This window comes from Amphiprion ocellaris, chromosome 23 (genome assembly GCF_022539595.1).
Source record: "Amphiprion ocellaris isolate individual 3 ecotype Okinawa chromosome 23, ASM2253959v1, whole genome shotgun sequence".
NCBI lineage: Eukaryota > Metazoa > Chordata > Actinopteri > Pomacentridae > Amphiprion > Amphiprion ocellaris.
This window is the reverse complement of record NC_072788.1, coordinates 11518832-11545238: the sequence shown is the minus strand read 5'-3', so window position 1 is coordinate 11545238 and position 26407 is coordinate 11518832. Positions and strand designations below refer to the sequence as shown.

The 26407-nt window shown below is 39.0% G+C and overlaps 1 protein-coding gene across 1 annotated transcript in view; it reads right to left on the bottom strand.

Annotated features, from left to right (window-relative positions):
* Positions 1–2560: 2560 nt before the first annotated feature.
* Positions 2561–26407, bottom strand: part of LOC111565691 (phospholipid-transporting ATPase ABCA1-like) — a 197552-nt gene continuing 173705 nt past the window's right edge. Inside the window, exons 49-50 of the mRNA XM_023265879.3 lie at positions 15587–15830; positions 2561–6112 (exon numbers count right to left, since the gene is read on the bottom strand). Coding sequence (XP_023121647.2) covers positions 5978–6112; positions 15587–15830 — 379 coding nt within the window. The 3' untranslated portion in view covers positions 2561–5977. The remainder of the gene's footprint in view (positions 6113–15586; positions 15831–26407) is intronic.

Here is a 26407-nt window from a genome sequence, read left to right as displayed (position 1 = left end):
AGTGACCTAAATATGTAGCGGGCGGCGGGAATTGATGGGACTCGGAAACACCCCCACAATTTAATCAATTGTTCCTTGTAACATTTAAGTCCTGATAAGTCCGCAACGGTCGATTTGTAGTAGGATCACAATCGTGATCGTCAGCAGACAGCTGACGTAGCGTTCACTTGTTGTCATAGTTACAGTGACGCTGTGCCGCTACCTCACAATGAAACATAAAAATCTTTAACAAATCCATGGATCCAGACTATAAGCAGCATCACTGCCAAAATCTAATCACTTGGTCCTTGTGTCATTTCTGACCTTCCCTGAAAATTTCATCTTATCTGTTAGTCTGTTTTTGAGTAATGTTGCTAAAGGACAGACAGCCAGACAGATAAGACAAACAAACGGACAGACAAACGTACGCTGATCGTCACATAACTTCGCCTTTCCTTGGTGGAGTAATAAAATACAGCAAAAGTGACCCAGTGGTTGTGTCAGTGCACAAGCCACAATAAAAAGGTTAATCTTTAAAGTGTATTCTGTATTAATACGGTATTCAACTCATGGCTGCCAAGAATTCCTCTGGTGGCAAAAGTATATATAGCAAAGCTGTTATGAAACCCTACAAACATGTTGCATTGTGGGACACAGTTGGCAAATCAATAAGACATCCAGGTATTTTTGGCATCCTGCAGAGTTTGCTTCTTTTTGCAAACTACATAATGCAGTTTGGCCAAATCACTGTGTAATACTAGTATAGTAGGTGGTTTCAAATACAGCCAGGATCTCTCACTATTTATGCCGTAGCGCTGGTGTCCCTCCAAACTTGTGTTTTTGCACAGAGGCAAGTACTTTCAATAAAATGGCTAACTCTATAAAAAAACAAAGCAGGCCTAATTCATTGCATGACCCAAATCTTAATCAAAACTTGCCATTTTTAGCATATTACCAGCTAGGAAGTTGTTGCTGTTCCAACGATTTTGATAAAAGTAACATGCAAATAGCAGACAAGAAGGAGAAAGCCATGTAAAACATGCAACAGAAATAACATACATACCCGAAGTCAAGATCCGGTCAGTCGGAGTATATCTTTTTATGACAGTTTTTTGGACAAAAATGAGCTCAAACTCCACCATTTTGTACTGTATAGAGATAATAATATGCTAAAGCAGACCCATGTCTTAATTGGTAATTTGTTTAGTCTGACCTGCCTTAATTAAACTGGATCAAAATTCATCTGACAAATACCTGCAGTCTACATGTGGTGACTCAGAGCTCAAATTTTCAGTGTAGGCCTCCCAATAGTTTGTTTTTAATCATATGTAAGATTAAACACAATTAACTTCAACTTAAAAATAACACAGTTAATGTAAGATAACATAATTATGAGTAATTCATAGACATTTTAGTGAATCTAGTGTATTACCAGCCCATCTGCTCCCTACTGCTTGGCCAACCCTCCTGATCTGTGACGTAACCTCCGCTCATAAACCTCCACATTACACAGCGACAGAAGGTGCGAGGGAATAATGGTGGGATGTGACAAGCAATCTTACCTTAAGACTCCAGTTTTATCGCCTCTGTGAAGTTCACATCTGACTGATTACATCTGGCAGTGTTCCCCAGGACTCTAATGAGGAAAGAAAGTAAAGAGGTGTTATACATGGCTTCAACATTAACACAAGATGTTGCAGAGAGTTTCCAGGCTTAAGAAGCCAGACCATGTGAAAATCACTTCTCTACCAAGATAAATTTAATAAAACTGGGGCTATTGCACAAGTAGCCTTATTCATATCACACAAATAGTATTAGATTATGTCTAATTAATGTATTCCATTAAAGTAGGAGTTGAATACACAAACAAAGCAGAAATTTACAGAGAATTCTTGCTGCATCTGGCTGTACCTTCCAAACAAAAACAAATGCATTTTCACCAGAGACAAAAAACAGAAATTAATACATATGTATAAAGAATTGAAGACACTTACCAGTCAAAGGATTGTCTAAATCCAGAGACGGGACTGGAAAATGGGCTTGGAAATATTTTTAGAATTACATTAAATTGAGACATCTTAATGAATTATTGCCGAACGCTCTGTTCCAAAATACACAATTTTTGATACTGAAATAAAATTGCAAAAACAGCTGGTGTAACTTCAGGCACACTGGCTTTGAAATGGCTTGAGAAAAAGTAAAATAAATAAATAGAAAGCCCACACACTGCAAGTGTCTGTGTGATAGTTTGACAGGAAAATGAATTCATTCTCAGGCATCTGGCAGACAAAATGTCTCTTTGCCTTTGAGAAGGAGCCACTCCACTAAATGGGAAATAAAATGCCTTACCCAGTGTGGTGCAGTCTGTATTCTGGCATCCCATGGAGTCAGTTAAAGGGACGAAACGTATGAGAGACTCAACAAATGTGAGCCTGCGACTGGCAGCTAGACTCGCGGAGAAAAAGACGTAAAAAAGTGAAAGGAAGGACAGAACAATAAGACAGCGTGTAGGAACTAAACAGACTTTCAAACTGCAGCCCAATCATTCACTGGACAAACACAGCCGTGTACAAACATTAAGTCGCATTACAATTTGTGCAAATGTTTAATCACTTGTCTTGGCATAAAGCAATATTTAGTGCAAATAGGATTCATTATTCTTTACAGCAGGCGTGATAGTAATGTGAGGACTCAGCGCAGCATACAAATGATGTCAAGCTATGAAAGTGCCTGTGATGAGTGAATAGGAGAATTATTTAAATTCTGAACAAAGAAGTGCCCAGTAATGGAGGCTGCACAAGAATATGTTACTTGGACACTGACGGTTTTCCAATAATGAGCAGGACAGAATGTAAATGGCACCATACAAACAGTGACTATAGCAGCATGTAAATATTTCTGAACTTTAACAGCACATAAAACATCCCTGAGTGACAGTCTGTCTTGGATACAGAGCTGATATATAGTTTTGAATAGGGATGTCCCGATCAAGCTTTTTTCTATCCCCAATTATTTTAACTTTTAGTCCCAAACTGATACTATATGTACTGAACCACAAAGTTTTTCTGCAATATGTTAAGAAAATGGTGTATTTCTGTATCCAGCTGTTCCTTAATGTTACATAGGTGGCCAGGAACCTTCTTGTAAAGTTCTGATAGAACACTCTCTGAAATGTAGCGAGGAGCAGGTAGGGTACTGTGACTCCACAAGGTTTAAAAGACAGAAAAAAAAACAACTATTTGATTGTATCTCTACATGCACATCAGAAAGTGTGTTGAAGATTAGCTGTAATACCTGGTTGTGCCACCAGGTGGAGCCTCTTGCTGTTTAATATTGTTGCCAAGTAGAGAAGGCAGTCACTTGGACTACCAGTACTCCATGCTGGCAAGCAAAGAGCATTGTGGGGGTTTAGCTAGCAATGGGCACCATGACAAAGAGTTCTGTGATGCTTAGTGAGCTCTGAATGGAGCTAACATGTTTAGGTCAAACTGAGTTTCACTATTTATGACTAACAATCCCCACTGTGTTGCTACAAATTGTGTTCTTGCTTTATGACACCTGTGTGTCAGTGGATGTAAACAAAGGATTGGGATTGGGTTCATGTTTTTACCAATTGACTAAAAAAATGCAAAATTGAGATTTAATCGGAACATCCCTCATTTTGAATTTAGTTTCTCCAAAGTTTTTGACACCATAGTTGTACATTTTGCAGGCATGTTGTCATTGAATTCAAATTGAAAATGAATGAAACAAAAGTTACAAATATTTTTGGTTGACCATTTGCTAAACTCCTCCCACAAACAGTCAAACGTTTTGGTACTAGAGAGCTGCCAAGTTTTGTGTTTTCCCACATGCTAACATATTATATAAATAGTAAGGGAAGTTGGTAAATAAATAGGTTGGAAAGCGGTGTGTAAAACAAGGGGAAAAACAAAACAACAATAAATACTAAGAATAAAATAGAAACTTGCTTACAGTAGTAACTTGCAAGTTTACTTCTCAGCTCGTATGAATCTAATTAGCTAGCTCACTATACCGGTTAGATCTGTTAGAGATGGTTGCCATTTCAGAATGAAAAAAAGATACTCAGCAAGGACATTAAGGATCCATGGTTTCAAAAAATAGTCTGAATTAATGCTTGTGGCAAATCTGCCAGTTTTATCAATGTAAAGTGCATATCTGTTAGGTATAGCAACAGTAACTAAGACGGCAGGAGTTTAGCAAATAGTCCCAATAAACTGCGTTGTATGTTACAATAATGCAAAACAGCATACACAACTTCTTATGACAAATAAAACATGTTGCAGTGCAGGATCTTCACTGGCGATAAAAAGCTTTTCAGTTACAACAAGTTGAAGGCACATTGTGAAAGAATATATTCACTTGAGAGCTAGTGCTATTGTATATTCTGAAGTACTTGCTTGCTGGAGTCCTTCATAAATTTATAAATGTCAAAACATCTTTCTGCAGTAGTAGGTTGACAATCAGAACTTCACACAGTGACACAGTTCAACATGTCATCATTAGAATCAACAGTAAATGTAAAAAAGTTGTTTAAAGTGTTAAATATAATTAAATTTAAAGGTCAAGCCTGAGGTATCTTCGGTGCTGTGCAATGCACAACGCTTATAGGGAATGATCTGGCCCTCACACCCTCACTGAGGTACAACAGGATCAGCAATATATCCTCACACAACCTTGAACTGAGCTGCAGAAATCTTCTATTGTCAAGTCATTGTCAGTGATTTAGTATTTTAAGTTGATTTTTGGTTATAGAAAGAAGTGATTTGGCTTATTCATTCTTATATCAAGACACTCATGTAAAGAAAACTCCGATTTTGATTAATTAGTAAACAAACTAAACAAGGGCAACAAAATCACCCATGCAGATATGGACAATCATGCTAACAACCTTTTTTGGTTAACCCTCTGAACCTCAAAAGTGGGTATAAAAGGCAACTTATCTTTAAAAAAAAATACCAAAATTACATTCATCAGAACCAGAAACGGTAAAACCAGAAGTTATCGTTGGATTTTCGCCTTCCCGACAGTCCTTGAACTACCCATCTGTGACGTCCCTTTTCATTGGAAGCTTAGTGATATTTAATCAAAATCACTTTGTTGTAAATATTTCATTTTTTAAAAAAATACCAAAAAATAGGCCATTTGTGCTAACTAGAATCCGTAAAAAACTAAAAAATCTGTGCTCTTCGGTGTAATCGTGAAGCCATTAGTGACTCAGTTGTGACCGACAGTTGCCTGACAAAAAAAATCTTTTTTTTTTTTCAGTTTGGGCTGAACTGCAGGCTGTGTTGATATAGAGCAGATAGGAGACAAGCCAAAATGAAATGTAGGAAGTAAAATCTTTTGTAGGTGATATCAGTTTTTGTAGGTATGTAAATAATGTTGATTTCAGATTTTTTTTAATATGTAAAAAAATCTAAGAAATATGACTTTTGTTTCTTCTTTTCTTAATGATTTATGGCCTTCTAGATTTGATTTGCTGCACAGAGAACATTTTTGAGATCTCTTTACTTCGACTAATGGCTGTGCTGTTTCCATAGAGGTGCAGGACTTTATATTGCAGGGGAAAGCTGTAGAGCCCAGAAAATGCTTGGAGTTCGGAGGGCTAAACAGGTGTAAATTAATCATGATACAGATGGTTAAACTTGGACAGGGGAGCAATGCGACTGTTGCATCGGCCTTGGTGTGTTTGGGGAGTGAAAAAGTTTGAAAGACCGACTGAGGCACAATAATCTGGGTTATCATGTCAGGGATACAGAAAATATTCATTTCGGATGCATTTTCCATTCATTTCTGCACAAACCTCCTTCTGTGATGTTGAATTACAGCTAAAAATGTCCTGTTTGTACACAAAATTCACATTTTTTGCCCTGTTTAAGGATTCACTATTGTTGCTGGCAGATCAGACTCATTCCAAATTGTTCAAGGTATATTGCTGATCTGCTGTTGAGTGCAATGCGTTTTCCTCTGGGCATCACACCTTCTCGGTTCCTCTGGTGGTCCTCGCAGACTCCAGCGGCAGTTCATCTGAAATGTCCACTGGATTGTTGTAGGCCTGAGAGTCGTCCTCCTCCTCCCCGTGCTGCTGCCTCGCAAAATTCACAAAGACCTGGAATATCAATGAGGAGAGGAAGGTACTTAGAGGCAGAAGGGAAGATAAAAAACTTCTAATCCACACAGTGCTGAAGGGCCTGTGGACATTTCTCTACCCATCTCATTTTACCTCTGCCTTTTAAAACAAACAGAAGTAGCGGTCCAGACAACGGGGCGCATGTGAATGAGTTGCCAGACAAGAGCTATGAAGCATCAAGTAAGCGTCTGGGCTCACACAGTGAATGTCAGTTTGACATCTTTGACCAGCTGAGAAAGAGAATAAAACAATCATTCTTCTCTCCTTGATGCCCATTTAATGTCAGACGAAATCAATCCTATGGCGTTCATAAAAAAAGCTGTGTGGGTTTCATTGTGCTGTAAACATCACCGGCGGCGCAGGCTTTTTATTCTCTTAGCATTAGCCATAAAGCTACGTGGAAACTTTTATCCTACAGAGAGGTGGGGAAAAAAAATAAAAGGCAACAAAGAGTATCATATAAAATGATAAGAGCATTGCTTTTTCATTAAATGGTTTTCATTGGCTGTGCGAATATAAAAGGACATGTGAATTACTAGAATGCATTTAAAATCTCCACAGGGGAAGAAAAAAAAGAAAAAGAAAAAGTCATCCATCAGAAACAGCCCCTTTTAATTAATTCTTTCTTCATAGCTACAAACCTGCCAAATCAAATAATAAATAAACACATGCGACAGGGTATAAATAAACATCAGCATTGCACTGGGCTTAAAAACACTCCTCTTTTGTTTTTTGTCAAGCTCAGATAATAAAGATCCATCCGTCAGCTTTTGAACCTTCTGTTTTTAATTAACCAATGAATATAATCAGAAATCTGGTAATTTAAAGTTAATGGAATCTTCATTAGTGTTTGGAAATTACATTTTTATGAGCAAAGGAGGTGAATTCAACAGTGAAAACAAGGTTTTGCAGGAGGTTTTTCCACTGCTTTTTGAGCACATTTAAAGAAACCGTTTGATATTTCAGAAACACACCGGTTTGTTTTTCTCCCAAAAGTTAGATCAGATGATCGATACAACTCGTTATTTGCATGCTTAGGATGGAAACCGCAGCCAAGAGGTGATGAGGATGGGAAAACAGATTCCCAGACTGTCTCCAAATAATAATAAAAACAGCACTTCTAGAGCCTCTGGTAAGCACACTTGGTTTTTTGTTGAGAAATAATTACACAGCATATTCCCCTCTGAAACCACAACTTGTTGCTTCGGACGGTTCTGTTGATGTGTTTGGATTACAGTAACAGAAATGGTTTACATGAGAGTGTTTTACTGCTGCGAGGCACATCGTATAACTCTGGAGAGAACAGAGCTCACTGTAGCTCCCACTGCTTCTTTATGCTAAGCTAGGCTAATTGCTTCCTGGCTCTAGCTCAACATTTAAACACACAGACGTGATGCTCGAACTCTCTACTAGAAAAACAACATGGACGCAAGCTATTTAAATATGGAAAAAGCCACAACTATAAAACGAGTGACATGTTTAGACATATTTTGCTGGAAAACTTTGGATCCTGACATATCCACAGCGATGTGCTCGTCACAGTGCAGAATTTACTCAGGTAAGGCTTGAGGAACACAACAAAGAGCTCAACATGTTTACTCAGATTCCAAACTCTCCAACTTGATTGAGTATCCAAGGGTTGTACCGGAATGAGCCTGGTCTAAAAAGCCCCGTGTCCAAGCCCTGATAGACCAAAACAAATGCTAACATATGTTTTAGAAGCTGTTATTGCAAATATTTCAGCAAATTCAGCAGGTCGGACAAAAATACCATTAGTTTGAAGTCATATTTCTCTCTGCCTGATGAACACAAGTCCAAAATTCATTATCCTTTAGCCTTGCTGTAGATTAATATCTGGCTATTTGTTCACCAGCATAACCACTGCGGTCTGTTTTGTTTGGCGGTACAAGAAAGATATACACTGCCTGCCCCAAAAAAAAAGTCACCACTTGGATTTACCTAAGCAAATAGATAAGAGCCACCATTGGATAATTACTGCAGTGATCAATATGTTTCAGCTGCAACAACTTATTCAACCGTAGCTGACGCAGTGAGAAGCTTGTGATTTCCTAAACAACCATGTTAAAAGACATATCCTGTGGTCATGGAAAGGATTGTAATCTGTCTCAGAAGGGTGAAATTATTGACCTGCATGAAGCAAAGAAAACAACTAAGGAAATGTCTGAAACTACTAAAATCAGGTTAAGAACTGTCCAATGCATTATTAAAACCTGAAGGATAGTGGTGAACCATCATCTTTGAGGAACAAATGTGGTCAGAACAAACTCCATCGCCCCTGTTTATGGGTCGCCTGCTCAACTTGTTGAGTTACTGGAGCGCCCCATTTATCGTATTTCTAAAAGTAAAGCAACACTTGGTGAAATGGGGCGTCTACATACACTACCGTTCAAAAGTTTGGGGTCACGTAGGAATGTAATTATTTTTGAAAGAAAAGCAGTTTTTTTTCCAATGAAGATAACATTAATGAGAAATATAGATGCTGTTAATGTGGTAAATAACTATTCTAGCTGGAAACAGCTGATTTTTAATGGAATATCTACATAGAGGTACAGAGGAACATTTCCAGCAACCATCACTCCTGTGTTCTAATGCTACATTGTGTTAGCTAATGGTGTTGAAAGGCTAATTGATGATTATAAAACCCTTGTCCAATTATGTTAGCACATGAATAAAAGTGTGAGTTTTCATGGAAAAAATGATTGTGTCTGGAAAGCTTCCCAACTTGTAAACCGTTCATCTCATGAAGCTGGTGGGTCGTTGTGTGTGGAAACAGCCCAACAGTGGACTACCTTGGAGAAAGCTTCGCCTGCACAACGCCGGAGGCTCCAGTCTGCTTATGTGAGAGCTGATGTCACAGCATGAGCAAAGTGTATCAAGGTCACAGTTGTCGAGGCATCTCATCGAGGGAGAATGAGTAAGAGGAGAAGAATGACAGAAGCAACAAATGCAGCCTCCGCCCAGCTCAGCTCTCTCAGCCTCTGACCCTGCCACTGGCTCATACTGGTTTGATGTGCTGAGGCATGCACAGCATTTCATATTCACTGTCAAGGCTGTGCAGTTTTGCAACGGATTCTCTGAGTGCGTTGAAGTTTCTCTAAGAAAAAATAATAAAGAGCTCCAATGGTGCGGCATTTTAAACTCAACCTGTGCTCTGTGGTGTGATGATTTTATAATGTTCACTTTCTGTATTTAGCCAGCCATCCATTCATGACCTGAACGTCATGCACCGGTGACGCTGACTGGCATTTTCTTAATAACAGATGGATACAGGCATTAATTACACTGCAGCGGCTGCATTTGGGTGTTTATTTGGTGCCCACTGGGGCAGAACACATGAGTGGAAGGACGTGAATCACCTAATTAACCTCTTCTATATATCAAAGGAGCCCTTGCAGAATGGAAAACGGCTGTTGCTACGCTCTGCCAGGATACTATACATACAGAAAATTTCACTTTTGTTATTCACAAATTGAATAAAACAACTTTACAGTTCTAGAAGAGGTTCCATTAATAGGGGTGATTTAATGCCTGTGAACATTATTAGGTGTGAGAAAAGTATGATAAGGTGCAGTTTAAACCTGCACTAATTGATTTTTGGCCCTTTATGGGCAGTGCAGCACTTTGACATATAATCACCTTATTAAGCTATTACTGCAAATATGTTAGCAAGTCAAGCAGGGAGCAAAAATAGCATTTTTGAGTCGTATTTCTGTCACTTTGATGAATTTAAATACATATTTCTGCTAACTACATCACTATGTTCGACATCTTATCTACTATTATCTCTTTTTTTTTGGTGCAATTGAGAATGAGGTTCATGCAAGTGGTGTGACTAAACCCAAGCATAAAAGCTCTGGCCTTTGCTTTTTAACATATTTTGGATCAGAAAGGTCATCTCTTCTATTACTTTCCTGACGACGTCCACACTCACACAAAGCAGCGGGCTTTTCACATTCCTACCACACAATCTGCTCCCTAAAAGACAGTAGAAAAGTCACATTTTCCTTTCAAATTTTGCTCTGCACTGTCTCGGCCATCAGCATTAGCGGCTGAGCTGCAGGCTGCGTGGATCAATATTAATTGTAGTGCAAGTCGGGTGTTATACTATAGGTCAAGGCTCTTCTCTATAAATCACCAGCTGAAAGGTGACTGTCTGGGTCTGTGCAGGTTCTCCAGCCCTCCCCCTTTGTGTTTTAATACTCCTAGTATGATTTATCTACTGTCTCTGATCTGGTAAATATTGACCAGTGCAGAATATGGGGCGAGTCGACTCAAAAGTTAAAAGAGGAAATAGGCAAAAGTGAAAGTTGTAGTTCGGTGGAAAAACAACACTGATCTGTGAGTTTACACCAAAAGTTACAGCTGTAGTGGGAGGACAGTTACCCCCTAAGGGCATATTTCACTCAAACATTACAGGGAAATAAAAAGAAATTTCCATAAACAGCAATGGAATTCCCATGGTATACAAGGACCACCACACAACAAAATGAAGTGTGTCCAACAGAGTCTAAATCTGCCCTTACATGTATGTAAATGTATATGTAAGTAAATAGAGAGAATGAAATAACATTGGGATATTTTCTTGCATTCAAAAATAACATGACATTGCTGGGATCATGTCAACTTCATCTAACACCAAACCTGAAGTCTGATGCAGTTGACAAAATTTTACATTTTTCATTTGATCCACGTGTTTTGTTTCCCCCCTTAATAACTAGCGACCTCTACAAGCCTAATGTCAAATTTTATGTCACGGTGATGAATTAACTAAGATTAGAATAATGCAATTGCTGCATAAAAGCTGTGACTGAAGTTATTTCAACACTGTTGGTTTCAAATTGTATTTTTTTTCCCAAATCTGATGGTGTTGCCGTCTGACACAGCTAACAAAATCTGATACTTCCTGACCTTATCCATTTGTTGTACCCTGGTGCCATTTTTTCCCCTCAATAATTAGCTACTCCTACAGTCTGAACTACAGTATCAAATTAATCCCAATTCATTCAGTATTTTTCATAAATCTCACAGTGTTGACACAAAGTGCGGACACATTTTTGATTACAAATATAGTATGGAAACATAATTTAAAGTTCAATTTATGTACTGTTTAATTTGGCTTTTATTTTATATGTAAATGTATGTTTAACTTAACAAAGACAATGACAATAACATGGTATCACTGCAAAATAGCTTTTTAGATCACCTGTGAACTCCGTCATACACCAAACCTGATGGTGTTGACATTTGACAGTTTACAAAATTTTATATTTGCTTGTGTGCTACACAGAAGCCAATTTGTTTGTTTACCCTCAGTAATTATCTACGTCTATAGCCTATACTAAAATGTCTTTGTTGTTTGTGTTGTTTTTTTCAACAGGTATTAACTAAGGTTAGAATAATGTGAAGATGATGTTGCTGTAACCTGTTTGTTTAAAATAATTTTTAAAAAAAGCCAAACTTACTAGGCCATGTGTCGCACTGTTTTATCCACCAAACTGACTACAATATTTCCTGATTTATTTAAGATTTTGAATAAAATGTAAAATAATATTTTATGGGATAAAATAATTTAAACTTCCATTTATGTATTGTTTGATATGGCATTCATTTTATAGTTAAATGAAGACATTAACAGAATTTTTGAACACTTTTTTTGCAGTTTGATTACGTGTCTGCTTGCTGAGGATGGACACATTAGAACAAATATGAAAATAATGTCACGTGCATGCAAAATTTCTTTACATGCGACGTTTTAACCAGTTGTTACTTTATTCATTTTTATCATGTTCTATGTAGGAAATGTTGTGTCCTGTATCCCATGAATCAGTGCTTTACATTGATTCAGATACAGTAGCGATACCGTGTAAATGAATGCACAGACAGCTCACTTCATCCACTTCTGTCTGTTTTTTAGACGGAACAAGAGTCTTATTTCCCCCCTCTCTACGTTGGAGTGGAGTGATGACCTTTGCGGACCCCTCGGAGGTCATCCTCACCTCCCACCTGGTCATCTGCCGCTGAGCTAATGGTGGGTTTGCAGGACCAGACACACTGGTACTCACCACTGAGCGGCTGATTGCATCAGGTCTCTGAGGAAAACACAAGGTGAAGCCGGTCCACACTGTGCACGACTTATCTCACCAATCTGCTGCTCGAATATAAAAAAAAGAAATTGGCTGTGGGAGCTTTGTATATATCAGTCCAGATTTGAGATCAATACAGGGAGCTGGCGGCTGAACTATCTTGGCCATACAAACTCGGTGTTAGACCTCATTGGTCAGTCTGACAGCCTAAATGGCAGACAACAATGTGTAGACAACACTGGATCTTTAAATCTTATTCTGCACCGAGCAGGCCTGCATTAAATGAGAGCACTTAAAATGCTGAATGCATTGATTGATGACCTAATGATCCGTTAAACCCAGCTGCCACTACGCTGAATTACAGTAGGATCAGATTTACAGTCAAAAGAGAAATCTGGAAAAAAATGGTCTCTCCTGCTGAAAGCTCAATCTAGCTAAAACTGATGCTTTGCTCTCGAGCACAATCACGCACATTATTAAACAAATCCACTTCTATACTCAGCTCCACTTGTGTCAGAACAAACATCTTCCTCGAGTGGTTTCAGAGAGACTCTAGTATTAATAATGCTCCGCTTAAATAACAGAGGATCTCTCGTATGGATGTATAGTGTAGTTGTAGAGCTGCTTACATATCTGAGCCTCAAACTTAGATGTTGAAAAACAAATAAAAAAAAGGTCAAATAAATTCAAACATTGAAAGAGTTACACAAATTTAGCTGAATAAACTTGATAAGCAGCCTCAAGTGTGGAGCAGCAGTTTCACTATAAAACCTCAGAAATGAATATTATTACACCATGAATATGTACCAGCCTCAGAGTGCTGCCTTCCTTTCACATCCATCCCTCTGTTAACCCCAGAACCCTACAGGGCTATTTTCAGGGCAATCTCACTACCTTTACATTCAAGCTCTTATTGTGGTCATTATAAGGCCGATTCATACATGCTGAAACTTGTTCATTTTCAGAACAGTTGAGGCTAACCACATATTCCATCGTTTGTTATATTTCTTGCATATCTTATACACTGCCCATCCAAAAAAAAAGTTGCACATTCTAATATTTCATTGGACCACCTTTAGCTCTGAGAACGACACACATTCGCCGTACCATCGTTTCGATAAGCTTCTGCAATGTCACAACATTTATGTCTGTCCAGAGATGCATTAATTTTCTACCAAGATATTATACTGATGATGGGAGAGTCGGACCACTGCGCAAAGTCTTCTCCAGCACATCCCAAAGATTCTCAGTGGGGCTGAGGTCTGGACTCTGTGGAGGACAACCCATGTGTGATTGTCTGATGCCCCCATCACTTTGGAACAGGGTGAATCTGGATTCATCAGACCACATGACTTTCTTTCAGTGCTCCAGAGTCCAGTCTTTATGCTACCTAGCAAATTGAAGCCTCTTATTCTGATTAGCCTCACTGATCAGTGGGTTTCTCACAGCTACACAGCTGTTTAGTCCCAATCCCTTGAGTTTCCTTCACATTATGCATGTGGAAATGCTCTTACTTTCACTATTAAACACAGCTGTGAATTCTACTGTTGATTTCCTACAATCATCGAAGAGTTTGCTCCGACCATATTTGTTCCTTGAAGATGATGGTTCACCACTATCCTTCCAGGTTTTAATAATGTGTTGGACGGTTCTTAACCTGATCTTAGTAGTTTGAGCAATCTCCTTCGATGTTTTCTTTGCTTGAAGCAGGCCAATAATTTGACCCTTCTCAAACAGATTAACATCCTTTCCATGACCACAGGATAAGTCTACCGACACGGTGGTTTAAGAAATGAGAGGCTCCTCACTGCATCAGCTAGGGTTAAATAAGTTATTGCAGATGAAACATATTCATCACTGCAGTAATTATCCAATGGAAGGCTCTTACCTATTTACTTAATTAAATCCAAGTGCCGACTTTTTCTTTTTTTTGGACAGGCAGTGTATATTAGCCTTTATATCACAGATAAAACATATTTCTTATTATGAAATTGTTACATCTTTACATGTACCTCACCACAAAATGCTTCCAGTAGACATACCTTTCCATAAATATACAAGTGAGATTGTCTGGAATCAGTCAATACCAGAGCCACTATTATGTGAAACAGAAATGACTGTGATTTTATTCTCTGAGGTGGAGTGTCTTGAATCATTGTTTCCTTCTTGCACAATCTTAAAGCATTGAAATAAAAAAGAAATCCATTATTGAGTGTTGATTTTTACTATAAAGTTGGAAATAATGTCAGATCTATGTCGGAGATGAGTCACAGAATTTTGTGGTAACTTCAAGGTGAAAGTGACAGCAAGTTATACAGCTGAAAAGCAAAGAATTTAAATTAGGTTACTTTGCAGAGCTTTCAAACAGTCCTTGAAACTACTGAACTGTGACATGGTGTTCTATTCGAAAACTTAACCAAAACTGCATTAAATATTTCATGAAATCCACTTCACACGATAGGTCTCGTTCAAAAAAATTGCCAATAATAAATTAGTCTAAGCAGAAAAAAGTAAAATTTCTGCCTTGTTTGATGCAACTGTGAAACCATTAGTGACTTTGTTGAGCAAAAGGACTTCTCGGTTGAACTGCAGGCTGTGTAGAAGAAATGTTGCACATCTCAGCTGTATGTTGAAGATGATGCAGCAATTACACAAGTATTATCATCAGAAAGGATGAGTTCTGCTGTTGTTGACCTATGTTATGAAACAACGAGGACGTCTTCAACCAAGAAGCAGGATGTGAAAACAAGAGAAGAATATTATTCAGTTATGACTTTTCAGAAGTTTGATCTGCTCTTTCTTGTGATATTCATAATGCAATAACTGCATTACAAACTTCAAATCAGAGTAATGAGGGCGGGGATGGACGTGCAGCTCTATGAAGATCCTTAAATTTAATGTAAATTCAACATTATTTTTCTTGCTAATAATTCATAATACAAGGGTAACAATTGGGATTGTTGGAAAGGTCAAATCATGCAGTTTCATTCAATATGTGCCACATTTTGCTGTAATAAATACCAAGAGAAGAAGGGCTCCCAGGGTGATGTTATGTAGAAAGTATATGGGTAGACTCCACAAATCTCAGCTGAAGCTAAACTCATCAATACTGTATAGTGCTCATGGTTTAGTAGCTCATATGTAATATCCTTCGCCACACATTTTTATTCTTGCATCATTTGAAGGGGTGAAGAAATAGCGGTGTGCAGCAAAAATTTTGCTTGGACTTGACTTTTCTTGAGAATAACGAAAGCAAAGTAAAAATTAACACAAGAAATAAAAAAAAAGAAATAAAACAGGGGACAACTCAGTTAAGAGGTTGTAACATGCAGAATTTTTGTGGCCTCACCTGATCCAGGGTTGTCTGAGACACTGAGTAGTCCTCGATGTGGAGCCTCTGCTGATGGCTGGTGAACAGGTTGAAGATGCTGGTCAAAGCTCCCTGAGTGTACGGCAGCTGATACTGCAGAGTGTTGTGATGCTTCTCCTTCAAAACGCTGCCTGGAAAGTTCACTTGGAGAAAGTCCTCGACTGGTTTCAGAGCAGGACGTGAACCACCGACCCTCACGATCACCGTGTAGCCGTCACCGAATCTGGAAGAGGGGCCGCTATTAACCATAAAGTACGAAAAAAGAATTGCAAACGGGCATTTAACAGCTCATGCCTGGTCATTTAAATGATTTTCTCTTGTGGTAATAACACTGTGTGATGGATAACAGGGTGGTGTAGTGGAAGAAACAGACAAAATTAAATATTCTAAGCTTCCTGGATGTGGTGAGCTGTAGGAGCAGATGCATCACAAGCAGCTGAGAGCAAAAGCAACTCGATGTCAACAATACAAGTATTATTTGATAGATAATGGATAAACTTTTCTGGTTCAAATAAGAGCAGGTAAAAGCAAAATCATCTGTACTAACTGTAAGACAGCCTCTATGTAAATAAAGCAGGACAGCTTAGAAAACAAAGAAGGTTCGAGTGAAGCATTAACAAGGTTGAACAAGAAAAACTTAATTTCAATACTGCATGCTGCCATAGAGATTAATAACCCGTGGAAGATTTTATCATTTGTACCCCAAAAACAGCTGCTGGATTTGCTGAAAGGCATGTTATCTTAAAAAAAAACAATTCCCAAATTACACCATTTATTAGCCAGAAACTGTCAAAACAGAGACAATTCTCTGATTGTAAACTTTCCAACGGTCTTTAAACTAATCATCAGTCAGAAAATGTAACCAAAGTGTAGCTTAAAAACAGAATATTTAATAAAATTTTCTCATTCAAATTGACCAACGACGATTAGTTTGGCCTCACAGATTCTATCACTAGTGACTTAGCTACTACCAACTGTCATGTGATGAAAATTGACTGACCTCTGGGCTGAACTGCAGGATGTGCAAATAGGAAACAAGTGAAAAATGTCTGCTGTAAAATCTATAATATGTGAAGTTTGCATTTTTCCCCATGTATTCCAATTATTTGCACTTACAAAAAAAAAAAAAAAAACGGAAAATATAGCAGCAAGGGTGCCAGAAAAAAAACTGTACATGGTAATGTTTAAAAACTGTTCTTACAATATATATGTGTAAGATAATGAGATTTTTAGCAGAATTAAATACAATAAAAAAATGCAATTTTATGGTCACTAAAACAAAAACAACTAGTAACTATTTGTAAAAATACGTATTTTTGATCTGGACATTATGTACAGTTTTGCCTTGTTTTATTTTTGTTAATTTATCTTTTTTTTTTTTTTTTTGCTTTTTTACAGTCAACATTTTACCTTTGAATTTAACAGATATCATCTGGGACATAAATGGTGGAGACCAAAACAGAGAAAAAGGAGCTTCATTATTCAGTATCTAAAGTGTATTGTCGGTGTCTGAATTGTCGAATTTTTGCTAACAGTAATGGATAAGGTTGTTAATGTGCCACCTTGTTTAACTGCCATCAAATTGCAATCAAGTAATAAAAAATTATTGCTACTTTAATATTCTGAACATAAAAAAACTTTAGCATAAAAACTTTTCATGCAGAGTCGCACAAAGTAAATGCTCCATTGAACAATCCCCATTTTTGAAAATGATAAAATTTTACAACATGAACAAATTCCTGAACATAAAAGATAGTCACGGATGAAAACGGGCCACCGCTAAGCTCTGAAGCTAATTAGCATTCTGGATCTTCCCGAATGAGCGTTACGTCTGGTGAGCACCAAATAAAACTCTGTGTCTTGTTATTCTGTCGTTAGCACTCTTATGACCCATTGTTTTCTGGCTAATTAATTCCCTAATGTTGGATTTACTCATGGAAACGTCCATTGTGGCTAGCACCGAGAGTCAGAGGCTCCCTCAGTGGCAATTAGAGATATGGTGAATAAACTGCAGGCCTACACGATCCCTGAGGGAGTGTGAGAGGAAGTGAAGTACAATCTCAGAGAATCTCATTGGCAGCACAGTCCCTTCAGTTTAATACATGACTGTTTGAAGTTGAACTGCCACAGTGCAGAAATAGTGGAACAAACCGCACACGGGGGACGCTTATTTAATGGTCACTTCAAACAGACAATGTGCAGCAAGGATTGGGTTAATGCACATATTGCGATGCTATGGTCCCGGTAACATGCTGTCCATCCACAACATCAGCCTCCGTCCTACAGGGAGGATCTGAGAACTGTGCCTGCACTGTGATCTCCTCAGGGGCTGCACACTACGGGTGATCAAAAGCATCCCCATGAAACTCGAAGACATATTATGTGGTACACATCACGTGGATACTACTCTGTGTGGCCTGCGAGTAACAGCACGTCAGCGCCTGGACAACCCTTCAGTGGTTCTAAATAATAATTCACAGTGTACCCAGTCTTGCTACGAAACGAAGCAGTTCTGCTTTACTGTACCCTCTAAGGAATAAATTTGTGAAGGAACAGAACAACTACTGACAGCTTATTATGCAAACTTTCTCCTGTAACAGACATTTTCTGTTAATTAACAGCGTGTCCACAATAAAAAACAACACATTTCCTCTATTTACTGGTATTTTTTCCCTGTTAAATAATGGTAAACCTATAATAAAATGGGAATTTGCTACTATTTAATGGTGTATCTACACTGAAGAATAGAATTCTCTCTTGCTCTATTTTTAATGCCAATGATCCAGAAATAATTTTTTAATGGTGTGTCTATCGTAAAAAAACTGCACATTTTCTTCATATCAGCTTTCACCTATAGTGAAAAACACGTATTTTCTATAAATGAATGGCGTACCAACAATAAAAAATACATTTTCTAATATTTAATGGTGTATCTATACAAAACATTTTCAGCTTTTTAATAAATACTGAAAAACATGAAATTTTCTTTAAATTATTGTTGTACAGTACAATAGTAAAAATATTGTGTTCATCTATATATAACAAATATGAATAAAATATGGAAGTGTGTTAATATTTAATGGTGCATCTACAGCGCAAAGACTGCAAATGATAAATAAATTCATAAAATAAGAAAAAAAAAGTACTGGCAGCTCATTGCAACAAAAAAACCCTTTCTGTTAGTTTATGGTTCACATACTGTCAATCTTTCTTTTTCTTCTCAATGCCATAGCTACAACAATATAGATTTAGACAAACTTTTCTGTTAATGATTTAACTACACTCATAATAACTCATTAAAAATGTTAAATCTTGATATATTTTTTAAACTTATATGTCTTTCACTTTAAAATTACTGAGCTGAAATAAAAGAGAATTTACAGATTTTTTAATCTATGAAACTGTTCCAACTTTGTGAAATCATTTCAGTCTCTCCTAACATTACAAACAAACAGACAGTATTGCAATTTGTTAATGTATATGTAAATACACCAGTGAATCGCGTACAATGGACCGTGTTAAAATATACAAACATACAGCAGTTAATTAACAGAATGAGAAACAGAATTTATTTAGTAGGTTTTGTTTTAACAGAGAAGTTTCAAGAGTACTGTTTGGTGATTCACAGTTTTTGATAAAAGTCGTGGAAACACACACTTATCTTGGGCAGGTGCTTCACGCACAGACTGTAACTGTGAATCTATCCCCAAAAGTTCCTGTTAAAAATTGGTACATTTGGAGCCCAAATTGGAAAAATTCTGAGCCGTTTTATTCTGGGTGCTATATTCTTGTTGAAACAAAATATATAATTCATATTTTCTGCACAATCGCTGTGTACAAACAGCACAATATCACCGTGTTCTGCTACTCTAGAGAAGTGTAAGCAGAAGGCCACTGTGGATCACGATAAAGCTGAGCATGAGGCACACGGCATTAGAATCCTGCTACTACAAGATTAGTTATTAATAAAAACCATTGTATATACTGGGTTTTACAACATTTAACAGCAACGTAGATACTAGCAGCCTTCAACAGCCGTTATTGTTGGGCTGCAGACTAATCGGAACACCATTTTTCTTAATATAGGCTTCTACTACATTATGTCAAAGATCAACATGGCTGTTACCGTCAAGAGACACACCACAACACACAGCAACATGGCAAATATAAGCTTGGATATGGATTGCACAAGTCGCAGCATCTTCCATAAATAAAGCATACATTTTATATTAAGTACAGCCAGAACACATCTCTTGTCGTGTAAAGCCGGACAATATTTGATGATTTTTATGAGATGCAACAGACTATGCAGTCGGTAATCAAACACCAGAAGCACAACATCACAGCCATCCCTACACATCAAGCTTAATTCATCATCCAATCAAGTCAATGACCATAATCCCCTTGTGTTTATTATAGCTGCCGGCTCAGGAAATATCCTTTGTCCAAGGACTGTCAAGCTCAGCCAAGATGCAAAAACATTCTTGCAAAAATCCAATAAGGCGAGGAAGCATTGTGGCGAGCAGGTTTGGCGAGTTTGGGGCGTACGTGGGTAATGAAATGCTGCTTGTCAGTGACAGTAAAAGGGCTTATCAATTAGCTTCCCCTCATTCCCTCTGCCTGCCTGCCTGCCTCACTTTTATTTCCTTTCTTGCCGCAGCAACATGGGGGCTTCAGGCAGCACTTGGGGAGAAATATCATTCCTTCATATTCATCATTTTTACTCCGCTTCTGTATTCACAACAAGGCAATTTCTTTCATCTTTGATACACTGTCTGTCTCGGCTCTCCTCAAATAAACTCTTCCTGTGCAGGAAAAGGTAAGCTTGGATATCAGAGGCTGCACTGCTCAGTGTGGTCACAACAACAGCATGTCTGAAGCAATTAATTAGCTGTTAACTGGAGATTTAGAAACAGAAAGCAAGATCTCTGTAACTCGGGGTTGAATACAGCCTCAGAGAACATAATGAATGGATTATATTTATAGTCATGACTGCGCCACATTGTCACAGCTAATCCTTTCGTAATATTTTACATTACAGATATGATACAGCAGCTCAACATAGCATGGCAGTGCAGTTCTCTTCTTCATTTTCATTATTCTGCCTCAATCCTCCGCTCTAGCCCGGTCCGCTGGAAAGTCGTTCTTCCATGTAATTTAAAACAAACAACAGGCAGACACAGATAAGGGCATGACAGGCAGAAAATAATTCAGCTGCCTTCCTTCTTCTGAGGGAGTCGGGAAAGGTCACCCTCACCACTGCCAAACCTTGTATTTGTGTCCGCGGGAGGGAGGGCGGACGCGGGGCAAGAGGTCACAGTGTGGTTTGGGTGGTCTGGTGCTTTGATCAGGCAGGAAGTCATCCAAAAAACTTCGTCAGTTCCTGGAGGGGGAGCTAACAGAGCTCCAGGCGGAGGCAGCGGGGTGAGGACGGAGGGATGGACGGGTGGACACATGAATGGAACCAGTGAAGGACAACGGTGCAATGTGAGGACGCTTTGGAAAAATGAAAGCGCCAGGCAAACACAAAGAAAAAAACACCGTAATGTCTTTTAAATATGCATTGTTTGTATCCTCGTCTGCTCGCTAACATTCCTCCTCCCTGCATATTTCTGCATACTTGGCATCTAACACCACCAACTACCAATCAGTGTAATCGTGTGAAGCTGTTGGCAGGAATGTGCATCATGCCGCCAGTATGCTTATGCGCAAATACCCTTGTTTGTGTGCCAACAGACCACATGATGGATGCACTGTGTCCTCATATCTAAAATTAAGACCGGAGAAACCTAGCTAATGCGGGTTGTGCGCCTTCAAACTGCAACAAGTTACTTTTCAGCACATTATGGATGCTCAGTCAAGAACTGGGTCTTTAATTATGAAGCTTAGAAGTGACAATAGATGTAAATCCATTTTTATTGTGTGTTGTAGTTGTTAAAAACCTTGAGGTGGTTCACTAAAACCTATAAATATATGAAGACATCTTTGCTATTCTTAAAGCTCCTCCACAACTAGAAGCCTCCCAACTTCAACTGCTATGTTCCAGCTTAAGAACAAACTGTTGTTTAGTTCAGACTTTGCATTATCCCACCTCCGCACTGCTTTTAGATAATCGTTTTAGAACAAGCAGCTACCTCACAGTCCACAAGGTATATTTATTTTCTTGAGCAGCTTCTGCTTATTTAAAAAACGTCTAAGGGAAAAGCTAAAGCTCATCAAATGTTCTGCTGTTAGCTGCAGGAGTGAACACGAGAGTCCTCATGCACTCCGTGTTAGTGTGTTCTGCTGCTAACGTTAGGATCAACGATATGTCCACAGGTCAGAGCTCTTTGAAACTGTACCACCCAGGGATGTTCAGAGGTAGTGGAAACTTTAATTCAATCTAACAAACAAGGATTTTTACTGTGTTTTCCTGTTGTGGTTCAGTTCAACCTAAACACAACTGCTGTTAAATCTGTTAGCTTCTCTCCTGCCCTCTGTGCTCACATCTACAGCATTGTAATACAGCTGAATTCCCAATAAAACAATTCTCATTTACATATATTTCTGTTGTCAGACAGGAAAACCAGTATAAAATAGTTACTGAATTCCAGCCCATTAAGATGACATTTTAACCAGCACTTTGTTTTCCAAGCTGTTGCTTTTGTTGGTAGTTGTCTGACAAACTCGCCAAACACGAGTAAAAAACAAGCGATGTGCTTTGAAATATGAGATATTTCCATGTCAAATGATCACTCGAAGAGAGAGATAAAGGTGATGGAAAATCCTGTTCTTGCACACTAACTTACTCTTGTTGGCAGAGAGAGTCTTCTTCCTGAAGAGGGGCATGGACAGGAGTTACAGTCATAATGACTTAAACCATTTTGGGAATATTTTGAGCTGGACAAATTGAAAGACATTTTGGGAACATGTGAGACTCTGATATTTTTTCTCAAAAAGGGTACAACACTGGACCTTAAAAGAAACTAGCAATAAAACAAGCATTAAAGTTCAGTCTTGATCTCGGATTGAGTTAAAGTTCGTAAGAGAACCTTTAGTTAAGATTGTCTTGTTCAAATAAAGCCATGTAATCTGTCCTTAGCATTAGTTTTTATTGATTGATTTAAAGTGTATTTACAAGGTGTTTGTGTGCAATATTGCATTTCAAAAGTAATCTTGTATGAAGGCCATCATCTAGCCTGTAAAAGTTATTACTATAGATTGTTGAGAGTGCATAGTTCAACATGTACCTAATAAAATACAGGGACATGTAGCAGTTGTTTTTAGGCCTTGAACCATCCAATCTAGATGTAGACACTTACTTTGCTTGTAAGCACAAAATAAGATAAAGCAGTACCTGTACAAGCATCAAAATCCCACATAAATTAAGATTCACAGCAGCTATCAAGGCTGAAGATGTTGTATATTTAAGTGCAGACAGCTCTCAGATATGTACAGTATGTATACAGTGCACCATCTGTGTCTGTCAGTGTTCTGGCAGTCTTAATTACACCTATGCTGCTGATGCATTGTAAACCGTAAAGAGAATTATTTTGTCATCCATCTCGGTGGGTGACATGCACTTAAAAGTAGTAAACTATTTAGTTAATTGCACACCTGCAGAGCTGACGCAGGGCGAGTGGGAAAGGAGTTTATTGGACTTCTCAACGTCAACTTCAGGTGGATTGATCCAAACTTTCAGACACCACTCTTGTAAAAACTCTCCAGCGCCCACAGCGCATTACCTTAATGCATTAAAGGCATTTTACATCCCACTTTTATATCATGACGTGCCTTAAGCAAGGAAAATAAGACTCCAGGCTGTGGGGTGTACTTACCGCAGGTACTCTATGAAGCGGGGATATGAATGATATCAATCAGTGAAAAATCCTGCAACAGCTAGTGGGTGTCCTTCCTAACTGACAAGATTATAGGGGAGCTTTGAAGCTATTTTTATTGGTTCCTCCACTTCATTTGGGTTTACTTAACACCTGGGAGCTTTCATACCACCACACTGCTATACTAAAGCCCTATTTACAGCCTCTTGTGCATTTTTACTTATTTATTTCTCCCCTCTTCTGTCAGCCTTTCATAAATTCCTAGAAGTGTGATTGATTTGAAGGGCTTGGCAGCAGGACAGGTAAAAAGGATGTTTTTAACAGCCGTGGAGACAGATAATGAAGAGGGCTTCTTAAAATGGCTGCCCTAAACAGAGTCTTCAGCCCCTCTCTCACAATGCAGACCACCTCTCTGGTGGTTTGATGGAGCTATTTTGGCCCATTTGGGGGCTTGATTGATACACAGCGGTGGCGTTAAAGCAGCAGAAGGGCATCTGAGGGATAAAGACACGGTCACGGCTGAACTAAAGGGGGCAGCACTAACAAGGACTTGGATGGCTGGAGCTGGAAGAGCAGCGAGAGAGAAAGAAAGAGAGAGAGGGAGAGGGAGAGGGAGGGACGAATAAATAAGGGTAATATGGTGAGAGGTTTTTGAAGGAGAGTAGTAGTAAATGGGGGGGGGGAATGTGGGAGGGTGAGCATGTATTACATATGAGCAATAGGGGGTCAAAATGTGAGAGCTGCCCCCGCGGTGAGATTCTGCACTCTTTTCAGGGGCTTGTGATGAAAAAGAGATGGTGAAGAAGCAGCAACCTCCCCCCCAAAGCTTTGTGACGATGGCGTGCACCACCTGCCTCCATCGCAATGCCTCCTGCCTTTACCTCAACCCCTGCTGTCTGATGGAAACCTTCCCATCCTTTGTGAAAATTCATTCTCTCATTAAAGTTGGGATGTGCAGGCATCTATACAACACTGATTCAGGTGGTGGGGGTGCAGAAGAGGGAGGACAACATGACAGCACAAACATGTGGCGGGACAGCGACGAGAAAAGAAAACAGAGAAGACACTCCTTAATTGCCTTTTCAGTCATTAACAGGGTCCCACACCTCATGAAACATTAATTACACAGAGGCGCCGTGGAGATAGGGACGCTTAATTAGAAATTATTCACCGTGTGGCGAGAAACTGAAGCGATAGCGTTTGTAAGTCGCCCGTGCGAGATCTAAAATAAGCACGGTGAAAATCTGTGTAGACGTCACTCTTATCTGGCCTCCTCTTATGCTCGGTGCTTGTCTTGTGAGTTCCCTTTTTACCTGATAGCATGTTGAGTGAAGTAGGACATGTGTTAACCCTCCGTCGGTTGCTCCTCCTATCCTATACCTCCTGCGTGGTTCATAAATTATTTACATCACCCTGCTCCTGCCCCTACCGACAGGATGTAATTGACACAGAGGATCTGCCAATTACCCCAACATCTGGGAGGGACTGATTAGCACATTGCTCTCCCCCTTTAGTCCTTCGCCTCTCAACTCCTTTTTTATCTACAATCTACCTTTTTTGTCTCTAAAAGAGCAGTCAGTGATATGACATTAACGCTCTTGATGGGAAATACCCTTGACACCGCTGCTCCCCCCTAATCCCCCTGCACAACTTGAAAAATGGTCCGCTCCACTCCTCATCCCAGGTGTATCGATCCCTCTCTTCCCACCCGCAACATATTCCTGTCGTGTGTGGATGTGGTGAATGTCCTTCCTGTTACAAGCTCGCACAAAGGGGTGGTAATAATGTCACCAGACTGTACCTAAGGTAATGGATTGGCCTCACTGTTACATGCAGGGCTCGGGGCATAAGTGCCGGCCTTGGGAAATGTCAGATGAATATCAGAGAGTGGACCGTGAGTGCTAAGAGTTAACAGCGGGAGGATATCTGTGATGGAGATGTAGCAAAACACATTAAGAGACTTGAACAAAGCCTATTACGGCTGTGAATGAGGACGGGTTGGTGGAAACAGAATTTATGTGTCTGGAGAGACAAATGCAAAATTGAGATACATACCAAGAACAATGCCACCTTTATCGTGATGCCTTGATAGACAGCACTGGCTTTCATTGTGGATATATTTCGACAAGATGATTTGTGGAAAACAAAAGCAAAAGCTCCTCAAGATGCATCTAATGTTAAGGAACAGTTCTATATTTTGAAAAGTTACACGACTGATACCATTCTTATGTCTGGTTAGTTTCGGTTAGCATAAAAACTGTAAATAGGGGAAGAGTCAGCCTGGTTCTGTCCAATAGGACAACCAAACCGCCTAAAAAAAATGACGTTCTTATACAACTAAGCTGCATTCTCAGTTACATTTAGAGACATATTTTCGACCAGATTCCATTTTTTTGCCAACAAACCACAGATTAGATGGGTGGGACTAGTCACCCTGGTAGTTAAGAAAATGAAGAAGATGCTAAATGATATTTACCTAAACATAACCATGTAGCTGTGCTGCCTAAACCTAATCGAGCTTCAAGTTTCAAGTCAGCATTGTAAGTGTGTCTTCCAAAAACGTCATATTTTCTGAAACCAGGGACCTCACTTAACCGAACACTGACTTTTTGAGACAGGGTTGAATGGGAACAAATCCACCTTTGAGCCTCTACAAACCACTCTTACTGACATCTTCCTTTTACAGGTTGGTTAAATCCACACAAGACCAAACTGCGAGAACATGCGATTGCTGAAGGTGAAGTATGAGGTTCTACTCTAATGCAGTTTTGGTCAAATTCATCTCCTCATAGTCCACTAGCTGTCTGTTTTGTGTTTGTGTTGACCATTCAAACGTGTCCTGTGCAAGTTACAGCTTGTGCATGATGATGACAAGATGGCAGTAAAGAAGGATTGGAAACCTGTCACATGCTAACTATCTCAATATGCTAAGTAGCTAAATGTCAACAATCTTTCTCCAGAATCAATCCAGCTTTAAGCTAAG